The 13,568-nt window shown below is 30.6% G+C and overlaps 1 protein-coding gene across 6 annotated transcripts in view; it reads right to left on the bottom strand.

Annotated features, from left to right (window-relative positions):
• The window catches only part of LOC134725790 (dynein axonemal heavy chain 3-like), a 63,907-nt gene extending 50,585 nt beyond the window's left edge, over window positions 1-13,322 (bottom strand). For 5 of the 6 annotated variants that reach the window (XM_063589942.1, XM_063589943.1, XM_063589944.1 and 2 more), the window contains exons 1-12: window positions 13,085-13,322; window positions 7,118-7,216; window positions 5,327-5,510; window positions 5,061-5,123; window positions 4,255-4,306; window positions 3,643-3,820; window positions 2,924-3,113; window positions 2,341-2,416; window positions 1,812-1,931; window positions 1,225-1,350; window positions 858-1,053; window positions 157-336 (exon numbers count right to left, since the gene is read on the bottom strand). In XM_063589942.1, the coding sequence (XP_063446012.1) occupies window positions 157-336; window positions 858-1,053; window positions 1,225-1,350; window positions 1,812-1,931; window positions 2,341-2,416; window positions 2,924-3,113; window positions 3,643-3,820; window positions 4,255-4,306; window positions 5,061-5,123; window positions 5,327-5,510; window positions 7,118-7,216; window positions 13,085-13,105 (1,485 nt within the window). In that variant the 5' untranslated portion in view covers window positions 13,106-13,322. The remainder of the gene's footprint in view (window positions 1-156; window positions 337-857; window positions 1,054-1,224; window positions 1,351-1,811; window positions 1,932-2,340; window positions 2,417-2,923; window positions 3,114-3,642; window positions 3,821-4,254; window positions 4,307-5,060; window positions 5,124-5,326; window positions 5,511-7,117; window positions 7,217-13,084) is intronic. The other variant, XM_063589945.1, reaches the window with a different exon arrangement.
• Window positions 13,323-13,568: the final 246 nt, after the last annotated feature.

Here is a 13,568-nt window from a genome sequence, read left to right as displayed (position 1 = left end):
AATTTTTCAACTCAAAAACTTACAACTGTAATTCAAAAGTGCACATCAATAACTTGTGTTTAAAATTTTTGTGCTTTAACTTTGTTTTACTACTGATCAAAACGCAAGTGCATTAACAAGGACAGTTTACAGAGCAATGAGAAGAAAAGTGCTTACTCTTGTTAATCCGTCCCCACTAGCCACAATCTCAGAGAAACATCGAAGTATAATGTCTCTTATTTCCTTGAAAGCAGGATCAAACACAATCTTAGGTTCTTCTATTTTCAGTTTAATTATCATCATTGATGTCTCTAAGTATTTCAGTTCATCAAATGGTTCTTCAAAATCATTTCCTTCCTACAAAGCAAAAATAGACCAATAAGTTTATCAATACAGACTATGAAGTTTTTATATAGAAAAATCTATTAATGGTTACTCCATTTATATTACTCATCATTTATTAATTTTATCAAAAAGAAAAGTAAGTAAAAAACAAAAGAGGAAATGGCATTGTAAAGCGATATCAATCTGTTATGAGTAGACACCATTTTTCCTGTGGCAGTTTTATCAGATAATAGAAACATTTTGGATAACATGGCTTGAGTCTTTTGTCAAAACTTCATTATCACCTTGATAGGACTAAGAAAAGTTTTTTGGACCAAATTTCGGCTTGAATATGTTTTAATCAATGAATAATGAGTTCAGCTTTAAATACTTTAATATATCATTTTTTTTAGATATATTTTTTAGAGTTCTGTTCAAAATATCTAAAATTGAATAATGGCAACAACTTTATACCCATTGTTGTTTTGCATGGTTAGAAATTTATCAAATAGTCTTACTTTATGAGTTTTTAGAATTTTATCAAATAGCCTTACTTTATGAGTTGCAAAGAATTTGAGGAAGTCAGCGAGAGAATTGATGACCATTCCTCTCAGTTGTATAGACATGAGACCAGCAACACAGGCAAAGAATTCCTCAACAAGTTCTGTATTGTCATCATCATCTGGAGGCACAAGATCTTCCCATAATTCATTGTGTTCAACAAATAACTTGGCACAGTTGGGAATCCAGCTAAAAAAGTGAGAAAAGAAGTTAAGCTAAGTCAAAGTTTTCATTTATTTTTACAGAAATCAAATAAATGTTTAATATAACGAAATCATTAATGATAATAGATGATTATGTATATTTTGGAGGTAAATAATGAATTAAACACACTTTATTCTAAGATAAATACTGTCCTACCTTTTCCTCAGAACTTCATGTGCTTCCCAACATTGTTTCTTAACCAACGATTCAAACTCTGAGGGTAATAAAGGTAAATCTGCTTCATTTAGTTCTTTCAGGTTTACAAATCTCAATTCATTGAATCTGTAAAAGTTCAATAATTATTAAAACAGGATAATGAATTAGTTAATAGATCGGTCATTTTTATTTCTAACAAACTGATAGAAAAAAATAATTGCCCTTGAATTTATAGTACAAATTGTATTTGCATATAATAAGAAATGATGGATTGATTTTTTTATTAAATGCTTTAATGTTGTTTTTTTTGGCTCAAACTATTTTCAATTTTTAACTTTCCATTTAATATTCAGATAAATCACAGGCTTTTAAGCTTCTATTTCAATTCTGTGTTTGTTTGCAATAAAATATAAGGAATTATATCAGCTTTTCCTAACAATAACAATCTCAACATAAAACTACTAATAGTAACTGTTTAAGTCTTTCATGAATGCTTATGCTATACAACATTAATACCATTGGACTATCATAAAGAAGTCCATTTCTATATAGAAAATAATGAGCTAAAAAATCAAACCAAAACTTACTGGTCAAACCAAATATCCTGCAGTTTTAACATTACAGGATTTGTAATAAACAGATGCATCCTATTTGTGTCTTTCATGATTCTATAGCTATCATGCCATGGAACTGGAGCTCTAATGACTCTATAAATATAATAAAGAATCATACATTACAATGATTCGTGTTTACATAATTTGCACTGTAGATTCATTTAAAATACACAAAAGTTATCTTAAAAATGAAATTAACTTAAGCCTCTAGAAGTGAAATACATTTCTGCCAATTTTATTTTTATCATGGAAAGGGGAAACTTTGATCAAAATAAACCCCTATAATAAATCTAATCCTGCATCAGGTCAATTCAATACATTTGTCATTTTGAGAAACCGCTACAGGTTGAGCATTTCATATTGTTGACCTTGACAGTTGTCTTTTTGGCATTCATACCACATCTTATCATTTTGATATCTGAAACAAACACATCTTATTAATAAGAACAAACATATTTTTCAATCATAAATATTTAGCCAAAACATCTTATACTTTATTTACCTGTGAGGGAAAGGTTTTGGTGTCCAAGCAATGTGCAGTCTTTCTTTTTCTGTTGGATCTTTTAAAATGTAGTCAACTGAAATTATAAATAATTCTTGTGTGAAAGCAATGCAAAACACAACATCAACAGTGATACAGACATTTTGTTCGTAATATACCACAATAGATTTAGTATAGAGGAGAATGTACAATGAATTTGGTATTAAATAAAAGTTCATTACTAGTGTATATAAGATTGATTGTTGGTTGCTTTAGGCCGCATTAGCATGTGTATATAAGAACTATACATATTTAAAAATTGTGGTCATAAAGAAGGCTGCAAATATTTGCTTTCGTATTCAGATGCATGCATTTGATGTGTATCAAAAAATAGACAAATCAAAAGACGTAATCAGTCTGTTCCATAAAACTTAGGTTTTGTATGGCCTTCAATGCAAATTCTGTATTAATTTTATAATTCCAGTATTCCAGAGAAGATATAAAAATAAATTTGTAGGTGTTATGTTTTTGCTTCCTGCATGATTTCTCAATGACCAAATACTTAATAATGTTAGTAATACTAGTTGACATAAAGTTGATTTACCAATGGTTTTTCTCAAACTGAACTCATAATCCTTCTGCACTTCCTCTGTAAGATCCCGTACCATAGGTGTTAGAGAGGTACTAGAAAGGAGTGGTGGTGGGACTAGAGATCTGATGTTCTTCATTGTGTCAGGATGAGGTGCAGCTAACATCTGTCTCTTGACACCTTTCTGTATGTAATAGTAATATCTCTGTAAAAAATAAAACATTCAAAATAAAGTCTTTTGTATGCAATGTTATTATCTGTATGAAAACAAAATATTGATATTAAAAGTCTAAGTACATATTTAGTTTCAAACTTTATACTGTAAATCCAGAAATTATTGTGAGGTTTTTATTATTGGGGAAAATACGAGAAACTTGTGAAGGCAATAATTTATAAACTTGCATTTTAAAATATTTTGTATGAATCAAACAGGACTTTTCTAAAAATCATAAAAATTGTAAAATCGCATTTCAGTCTAAAATGACAAAATCGCAATAATAAATGCATGCAATAAATTCTGAAACTACAGTATGTATTGTCACAGAAATCAAATGTAAATATCTTGATTTGTTTAAAAAAAAAAAAAAGAGGAAAAATTTTACCTCTCAAAAACAGGGCATTTTTTATTTATTGAACTAGACCTCAAAGATAATAGTGAATAAATTTCGATCTGTTATAACCTTAAAAAATTCAGAACAATAGAAAATATAATATGATATATAATTCAAACTAACTTCTTCATCTCTGCTTGATGGTTCTCCTGTTTCTGTTATTTCATGATCCTCGAAGGCTCTCATTATGTCTAGTTGTTCATTAGGTGTGAATGGTCTACTTGGTGGTATCTCTGTTCCAATGTCTGGTAACACATCATGGCCATTCACTCCATTTGTTCCATTAACACCATTGGCAGTTCTATAATCAAAACAATATCATAGCATTTATATTGAATATAAGTTCGTAGATGTTCATACAGCCGTCTAAAAACTGAGTCTCACACACAGCAATTATGTGCATTTCCAAGAATAAATAGAATTTTAGTGTTTAGATGGTGTCATCTATAGTAACTTCACAATACTTTATTTCAATATAAGTTTGTTGTCTGGCCTTGTCATTATTTTTTCATGCTGTTACATGATAAATTAATTTTTGCCAAAGAAATTCAAAATGCTGTGCAAAAAAAAATCACACAAATCAACAACTTTCTTATTAGATAGAAAAATAATTGTTGAATGTTTGCTGAAAATATTGCTTTCTGTTAGAAACTTAAAATATTCCGAAGATGAGAAAAAGAATGTGCACAGAATAGTTTTTCCAACTTTGGATGGTTCTAATACTGATTAACTTACCCATTAAATGTGGGACTTCTTGGTGATTTTCTTGGACTTTTCTTCTTTAATACTGAAAATTTATAATAGAAACATTTTATTAGCAAATGATTTCAAGGCAGCCCTCTTTGACTCTGTCAAACCTTCTGGTTTAGAACAGTATATTTATATGAACGAAGAAAGAAATTGTTCTTCCGGGATACATTTGATTTGTACTATGCTTTGAGTTTACTTTTAAAAGCAAAATTTTCCTAACTTAAAATACCATGGTAAATGTTAAAAAAATACATTTCTGGTTTTAGATAGCTATATTCTGGATTCTAAATACAAAAATCTCATGATTATATAATTCTTCCTGTATTCTGGTTTCTTTGAAATTATCTCTAAGCACAGCACACAAAAAAAGCACTTGCTACCATCACCTTTCAAAACTCTTCAATACTATACAAGGGATTAAGCAATCTAACTAAATAAAATATTTCCCTCTTTTATATATGCTTTAAATATTAACTATAAATTAAAATACCCATACATTGAATAAATTAATAAATTAATATAAATGTCTCTTCTATCTGTCATTTTTTTTTTAATCTTTGGCAAATAATAACAATACAACTTATGTGCAAATAAAATATTCCTTCATAAAAATGCCCTCTGGTGGAAGTTTAGAAAAAAACATAAAATCCCCTCTAGATGCAGGAAACAAAGGTTTTGTAAATACGATCATGTACAAGGTTTTCAAGCCAGAAAGAATTTTGTTCATATATAGCAAATAAAGACAATAGCTACTACACCACACTCTTCACACAACTATATCTACACTTTACCATCATCAATAGGTGGCAGTTCTTTCTTGGTATAAATACCAGAATAAATCTGATCCTCCAGGTCTGAAATCCAGTCAATTCAGTTAAAACATTTTATTCTGTATTTTAATAAATCAATTTTCAGTACAATAGTAGGTCAAATGTTAATTATAGAAATCAGGAATCTTTTATCTTATTTTATCTGCTACATGAGATATCTTATATTATTTTCATATAAAGTTAAATCACAGAAAATTAATTTTTACTCTCAAGATCAATAAACTTACATTTTGTTTTTTGTCTTTGCAGTTTGGGAAGATCTTTCATCTTTAAATCACACGCTGACGGGGTGTAGTTATTAGCTATAGATTCACTTGGCGTCCGATGATATCGCTCTTCTTTGAATGGAGCAGCTAGAGTCCATGATGTACCCTTCATTATTGGTGGATGCTCACTGTTCCGCAAAACAATCTATAAAACAAGGAAACAATCGTGGTTAATAAAAAGAATTTCAGATTGCGTGTAAAGAATGGACAAATATTCATGCATTTCAATAGTAAGATAAAAATTAATGCAAAATAGGGTGGATATGCAAAATTGTCTGATCTGCCTGAGCTATGATTACTTATTAAAAATCCATTTATTTTTCCGTTATCTATTTAGTGTGTTGAATTCAAAATGATCTCAGATCAGTTGGTGACAACAGTTTCTAAAGTATGAAGAGAAGCATTAGAAATCAAGATGCACACATGTTTCACAGCTATCATTGTAAATTACTGTCTGAAAGGACCTGCAGATCAGTTTCCATTAAATATATTCCTGGCTTAACAACTTGTGTAAGACAAATATATTGGCTCCATTTAAACTACGTGTCAAACTAGATTTACAAGAAAGGAATGTAATAACAAGAAAATAAATTCGTGTTCTCCTTTTTTCTACGTGTATATCTATATTCCTTTATTTTCGTTCCCTTTTTCCAACTCAAACATGCTTTTTATTTAACACTGTCTTAACTCAACATTTTTTTGAATACTTAAAGTACAATAGTGAGTCAAAACATTGACCAAATAATAACTCTACTGATCATTTCAGTACAATAGTGAGTCAAAACATTGACCAAATAATAACTCTACTGATCATTTCAGTACAATAGTGAGTCAAAACATTGACCAAATAATAACTCTACTGATCATTTCAGTACAATAGTGAGTCAAAACATTGACCAAATAATAACTCTACTGATCATTTCAGTACAATAGTGAGTCAAAACATTGACCAAATAATAACTCTACTGATCATTTCAGTACAATAGTGAGTCAAAACATTGACCAAATAATAACTCTACTGATCATTTCAGTACAATAGTGAGTCAAAACATTGACCAAATAATAACTCTACTGATCATTTCAGTACAATAGTGAGTCAAAACATTGACCAAATAATAACTCTACTGATCATTTCAGTACAATAGTGAGTCAAAACATTGACCAAATAATAACTCTACTGATCATTTCAGTACAATAGTGAGTCAAAACATTGACCAAATAATAACTCTACTGATCATTTCAGTACAATAGCGAGTCAAAACATTGACCAAATAATAACTCTACTGATCATTTCAGTACAATAGCGAGTCAAAACATTGACCAAATAATAACTCTACTGATCATTTCAGTACAATAGCGAGTCAAAACATTGACCAAATAATAACTCTACTGATCATTTCAGTACAACAGTGAGTCAAAACATTGACCAAATAATAACTCTACTGATCATTTCAGTACAATAGTGAGTCAAAACATTGACCAAATAATAACTCTACTGATCATTTCAGTACAATAGTGAGTCAAAACATTGACCAAATAATAACTCTACTGATCATTTCAGTACAATAGCGAGTCAAAACATTGACCAAATAATAACTCTACTGATCATTTCAGTCTGAAAAATAAATACTTAAGATAGTTTCATGGTTTATCTTTTTGCCTATTCTAAACCTTGTCATATCTCATAGATGGATGTTTCTACTGATTTTGAGTGTGTGTTTTTTGCCATATGATTAAGTTGAAAAATGATACCTTGTAAAGATCTGATTGTTCTTTGGAATGTGTTGGAAGAGGTGGCAAGCCAGGCAATCCCCTGGTCTTACTGCAGCTCTGCACTGGAGTTTCAACATACTGAAATTAAAATAAAAGTCATATCAATTATTTATACAACAGCATGTACATGATGTATTCTAAGACAATTACAATGCAGTAATATAAAAATAAGAAGATGTGGTATGTAACACATATATCTAGTTACTTATTCAAGTCTAATTCTAAAACACAACATGACCAAACTTCTGGAGAACAAAGATCAAAATCAGATAGGACTGTGTAAAACTGTTTAATTTTCTTTCACAGGAGTGAAGTTGAGATCAGATTTCAAGAGGAAACAATTTTTTTTTGAAGGTTTAGAAAATTGAGCAAACCTCTCTCTCAACATTGGTTGCAGATTTGATACATCACATACATGTAAAACAGTGGACTAATTTTTTGGTGAAATTTCATATTAATTTGAAAGCATAAAACTACCTATTAAAATTTATATTACAGAACCATTTTCTTCCAATCTAATGCACTATACAAGATTATGAGCAAATAATTTTGTAGGCTTTATTTAGATATCTAAAATGCAATTACATGTACTATATTAAGACTGCAAATAAAATATTTTGTATATTGTATTGTTGCACTTCCATATGGATTTCTATTATAATTGCTATTGTCAGTGAAGGACCATTTATGGATTTATACATCTCATTGAGGATATTTTCAATTTCTAATCAAACAATTAAAAAAAACAAATAATATAGAAACAAGTATATATCATTAAGACTTAGATAAAATGAGGCCACTGTGTCATACTTAATATTACATAAATAAAAAATTTTGAAACTGGCAAAATATCCTGATTTGAAATCAATAACTTAACAAGCATGTTTTATAAGATACACATTAAATGTACCATGAATGCCAAGTTAATGCCGGTATTGAAAAGACGGATTTGGAACCATGCCAAAACATTTCAATTGTTATTTTATCTTATTTGGATTTCTTTCAGTAACGTGATTTCACAATAAACCAAATAAAATATTTACATGCACTGAATTTATATAGAATTAATAGTTATCTAACACATTATAATTACAAATGTATTAAATTATAAATGAGCAATGATTTTACACTTTGAAAACTAACATGCTTATTTACATGCTTTATCTAACCATGTGTATTATATATACATTCCTCTTATATAAACTTATAACGCTGTTTATTTAAATTTTACACTGTCAACATAAATTTATAACTGGGGTAGACTCAAGCTTTTACTTTACATATTTTTGTTGTTTGTTAAGAAAAAGAACAAATAAATTACTTTGGATTATTGCAAATATATCCCCTTAGAAAACCTTCAAGCCCTATCAGGCTATGAATAGCTTATGTACAAAAAATGTATATGTTAATTACATTATAGAACCAAAATATTGAAAAGAGTTATTAATCCTACTTAACTTTATTAAACATCGTTAAAATAGGTGGTTTATTTTTTTTTATAAACAAAAATCCCCTTTTATTTCTATACAAGATTCTATCAAATCAACAAAATTAGTAGTTATAGCCTTCCAATTAAATAAATCCTTTATCAAAAGCAGAAAAAATATTCAGATCTATTAAAATTGTACATTGTATGTGACCCAAAGCAACTGTAACTTACATTTGTAGGTTAAGAGCTATTAGATGAGCAAGAGGCCTATAAATGGAACTATTTCAAGTCATTTTCAAGAGATGACAAACATGTTAAACCTTGCCATGATATTATCGATAAAAATCACTTTGAGTCGATCTGAAGACATGAGTGTTATAATTGGTTGCTGCCTTCCTGATTGGTTACTTTTGTTAATTATTGTACATGTAGCATAAATCAAACCACAATTTTCCTCTTTTAATAGTTTTACATTTTATTTATTCTTTGTTCACCCTTATTTATGGTACATTTGTAGATGTTTAACTCATTGTTAAAGGCCCTAGAGTGATCCTTTTAAATTGATCACATTTTTGTTCTGTGGACTTCATCATGTCTATGTTCTGTTGACTCACTGACATCACATCACATAGTCAGTCTTCTCACTTGGAATTTTTAAGTCTAAGTCATGGAGATACATACCAGGGAAGTATACATGTATATTATAAAGAAAATGAGAATTCCATCATATATCATATAGATACTTCAGTAGTAATTGTACATCAAATGGATGCAGTGAAACGTTTTATCTACAACTTAAAGGAGAGGCTCTAAAGAGCCTGTGTCGCTCACCTGACTCCACTTGGGTTTTTGAAATCATATAAAAAAAGATAAATATCAACACATATGATCTAAATGATGGTTGAGGCCAAATATTGTTTAATATTGGACCCATATTTAAATAATAAATCCTGGTGGCCATCTTGAACAGTAAATCAGCAACAAAGTACCAAAACTTTTTCAGCACCTCATTAGGATCATTTATGACATGTTAAGTTTCATTCCAAGCCGTGGTTCTCTAAAAAGAAAACATTTGTATGTTTTTCCTATAGCCATACTAGGGTCCTATGTTGAAGGAAGTCCCCTGCTGGTGGCCATCTTCGATGATACATGTAGATCAGCTACATGGTAATAACACTTGGTCTGCCCCACATAAGGTTATAAGGAATGTTCATGTAATATTTGGTTTCATTCCATACAGTGGTTCTCTTTAAAAAGACATTTGTATGTATTTTTCCATAGGGTCCTATGTTAAACTAAGTCCCCTGATGGCTGTCATCTTGGATGATGGATCGGCTATGAAGTAACAACACTTTAATCCTGAAGCATGAATTTTTTTAAGGACCAGGTAAAAGTCTATTTAATTCAAATAGTTTTGATTTTGTAAAATGTGCATGCACCATGTCTTCATGGGTGTGAAAAATTATTTTTAGCCAGCCAGTTATTTTATATATTATCCCAATTTTAATCTTTTAAGATTAAATACACAAAAGACAATTATGGTAATCAGTTGCCGATTTGGCCATCCCAGTGATTGACATTAAAATTAACCAATATTCATTGATTCAAATTTGAAGTTCTGAAATAAACTGTTAAATTGGCATTGCATTATTTAACGTGTGCAACATCAGCATCCTTATATCTGCCTTAGATTCTTTATTTACAAGTGCAAAATAGCAGTCAAAAACGTTACTTCCGTTTTTTTAAATCTAATACCGGATGTTATCCAGTTATCTTGACAATGGTTAACCATGGACCAGAGACAGATAGGTAATTTGGTGTACATTTGCAAAGCATGAATGAGTGAAAGTAGCTCTTTCTAAGTTATTTCTTGAAAATATTGAAATAAATGTGAGATAAACGTATCAATGACCATTGAATTTCGCAACTGTGCACTTGCGCACAAGTGAACTAGTTGAAACAGTGGTTCAAAAGTGGTTATGACAATTTTTCATTTTTTTTATCTTTTAATCAAATCATATTTGTAAATGTATTTTTGATAATTTAAATTTTTTGACTAAATGGCACACCGCTGAAATGTAAGAAAATAACTTTGAATAGACCCATCAATGTCCAGTTTAAAATAGTTTTCTTGTCACCTGCACAGGTATATTTCAGCTGTTCGACAACTAATTAGCCTTGATTAAAATAAGGATTGTTTTAATAGTACTTAATGGTCATGTCACTTTTATGACCGGAAATGTGCAGCTGTTAAAGGCAAATGATTAGGTCAAAAAGATTGTGAATAATGTTAAAATGACCATCTCTTAAGAAAGCCTTGAAAACTAAAAAGAAGATGACCCTTATATGCTTTGCCCAGCCAGACTTTTACCAGACATTATGCAAATGTTCATCTTCACTAGCCATGGGTTACGATCCACTCCCGCTCTCTTCACCCTTGCAGATTTAGATAAAATTTCGGAGACACAGGGTAAGGATTTTCATTGGTTGCAGTCGAAACTTGCTGCAACCAATCAAAAATGGCCTTTAACATGATCACGTGTAAATATAGAAAGTGTTTGTAAACAATTGCCACGTGTTTATTGTGCAACAAATCTTTACATCCCTAAACATACGACTATATTTAGTGAAAACTTGAATGTTTTTAATTAACTAATAGAAGTTCCTGTGTATGTTTCATGCACAAATGTATGAATGTTGACGTATATTTTCGTTTCCGGCTTCGTTTCTAGACACTGCAGTGTTTTTACCTCCGAATTGAAGAGTTCAAGTGCTTCCATTGGTCAAGAATAATGTATTCGGAATGGAGGCGACTTAAAATTTACAGCAGTTGGTGCAACATTATTTTCACAAATGTTGGCTCAATCCGCCAAGGGTGAAGAGAGCGGGAGTGGATTGTAACCCTTGGCTAGCAAAGATGGCAAATGTTCAGAATATATGACCATTGGAATGGAAGCCATGCACATGACTGGATTTCAGGTTTTTTAAGCTTAGATAAGGCAATGTTTTTTACCATTTTGTCTGGATAATACTATTAAAAATACACTTTATTTGCATTTGATTATAGACTAGAGAACATTCTGGTTCCACTGATATCTAGTTTTATACAAGTATCTTTATTAATCAGTCCAAACTAAGGGTCACTTAAGCATGGTCCCTCAAAATATGATGTTGATTGCACCCTAGGGTCCTATGTTAAACCAAGTCCCCTGCTGGTGGCCATCTTGGGTGATAAATAGGCTACAAAGTAACTACACTAAGGAACATTCAAATCATATTTGGTTTCATTCCATTCAGTGGTTTTTTAGGACAATTTTTAGCAAGAGGCATTCCTCAAACAATATTGGTTTATTTCTTGCATTTCTTTTAAAAACATACAGGGGGTTCATTCTTATGACATTTTCTGCTTAATTTAAACACATCCTTTGTCTTGTACCTATATAGCTCTAACTATGCATTTCGTTTTATCCAAAGTTATGAACATGTTATTTTCATAATACAATTTTTCAACACATTGGAAATAATCTTGTGCCTTAAATTGTAAACATGTATCAGAAATACTCTTTCCTGATGTATGTTTAGTTGTGTCATCAGCATACAAGACTTTATGACAGATTTTGATGTGTAACACTGTGGATTAATTTATTTATCATGGGTATTAATTTTTGTGGATTGCTGAAAACTTTTATAGTCATGGATATTGATTTCGTGGTTTCACCAATCTCTTGACACAAAGCCTAGTGACATGATTGAAAATATGTTATTCTTTGAACAGAGGTCATGAAATACAAATGAAGCACCTGTCAATCTCTTATATTACAGGTATTAAAATACCTGTACATGGATTGAGAGATTTGTTTCCCAGTATGTAATTTTCTCTTTAATTCTTTATGGTAGCCTTATACATCTACAGCACACTATAAAAGAGTAGAACCACCCTTACATGTTAAAGCATCAAACTCCTATTTTTGTGATCGTTAGTGTCAAACATGTCAAATGAGCCTTCATTTATTATCGTTGTTCCAAATTTTTTTCATGAACATTATTTCAAAAACATACATATTAATGTTATTCCTTAAATGGCAAACCCCATTACTACCCTCAAATATAGTGGGTCTCATTGGGGTCTAAGTGTGCCTATTTTTTTTTTAAAGCAAGACCTGATTAATATTAAGCATGAAAAGGGGAAACGAAGTACAGCAGGACACAGGAAATTACATGCCCTATAATGGTAACGAGAAGAGGGATACAGGATTCTCACTGAACAATAAGACGGATACAGGATCAGAGACCCTGAATACTTGTGTATAACCCTAAAAGTCAAATTTCAGCAACATTGCCAACAATTATCAACAGTAACAAATTGGAATACTGGATAGGAAACAATAATTATTTAGTCATGGGAAATGGTTGACAGGAAATTTTAACACCCAAGTTCTCTTCCGATTTTTTGTTCATATACTGAGTACTTTGACTTTGTATTCAATCAAAGTGTTTGTTTACACGACTTTATTTACCTTGGCCCTTTCCATGGCCATTTCAGCTGTTCACTAGCAATAATTTAAAAGTTGAACGCAATTCTTGGTGTGTCCTCAGTAACGGTTAATAAGCGTTGAGCTACACTATATAAAAATGAGTTGGTTATACAATATTTAGATCCATGCTTAACTCCGAATCGGTTTCTTTGCTATGTCCACCATTTTCATAAGCAGCATCCGGGGTATTTGTTGCTAGGAAAATACAACCTTTTGATTGGATGAAATCTTTTTAAAAAACGTAATAGTGATTGGGAGACAGCAATGTGCACAAGGTGCTTCTTAAGTTTTAACGCGGGAAATTTAAAAGACCAAAATAAATCTCTTTTTTTTATCCAGGCAGTATTGTATATAGAAAAACATGTCATTCGAATTTTGATTTGTATTGCTTTTAAAAAAACCCCAAATAATGATATGTTTACACACTATTATTTTTATATCTTATACTGTTGCCTTTATATCAAAT

The sequence above is a fragment of the Mytilus trossulus genome, chromosome 7 (genome assembly GCF_036588685.1).
Source record: "Mytilus trossulus isolate FHL-02 chromosome 7, PNRI_Mtr1.1.1.hap1, whole genome shotgun sequence".
Lineage (NCBI taxonomy): Eukaryota > Metazoa > Mollusca > Bivalvia > Mytilida > Mytilidae > Mytilus > Mytilus trossulus.
This window is presented reverse-complemented; position numbering and strand designations above follow the sequence as displayed.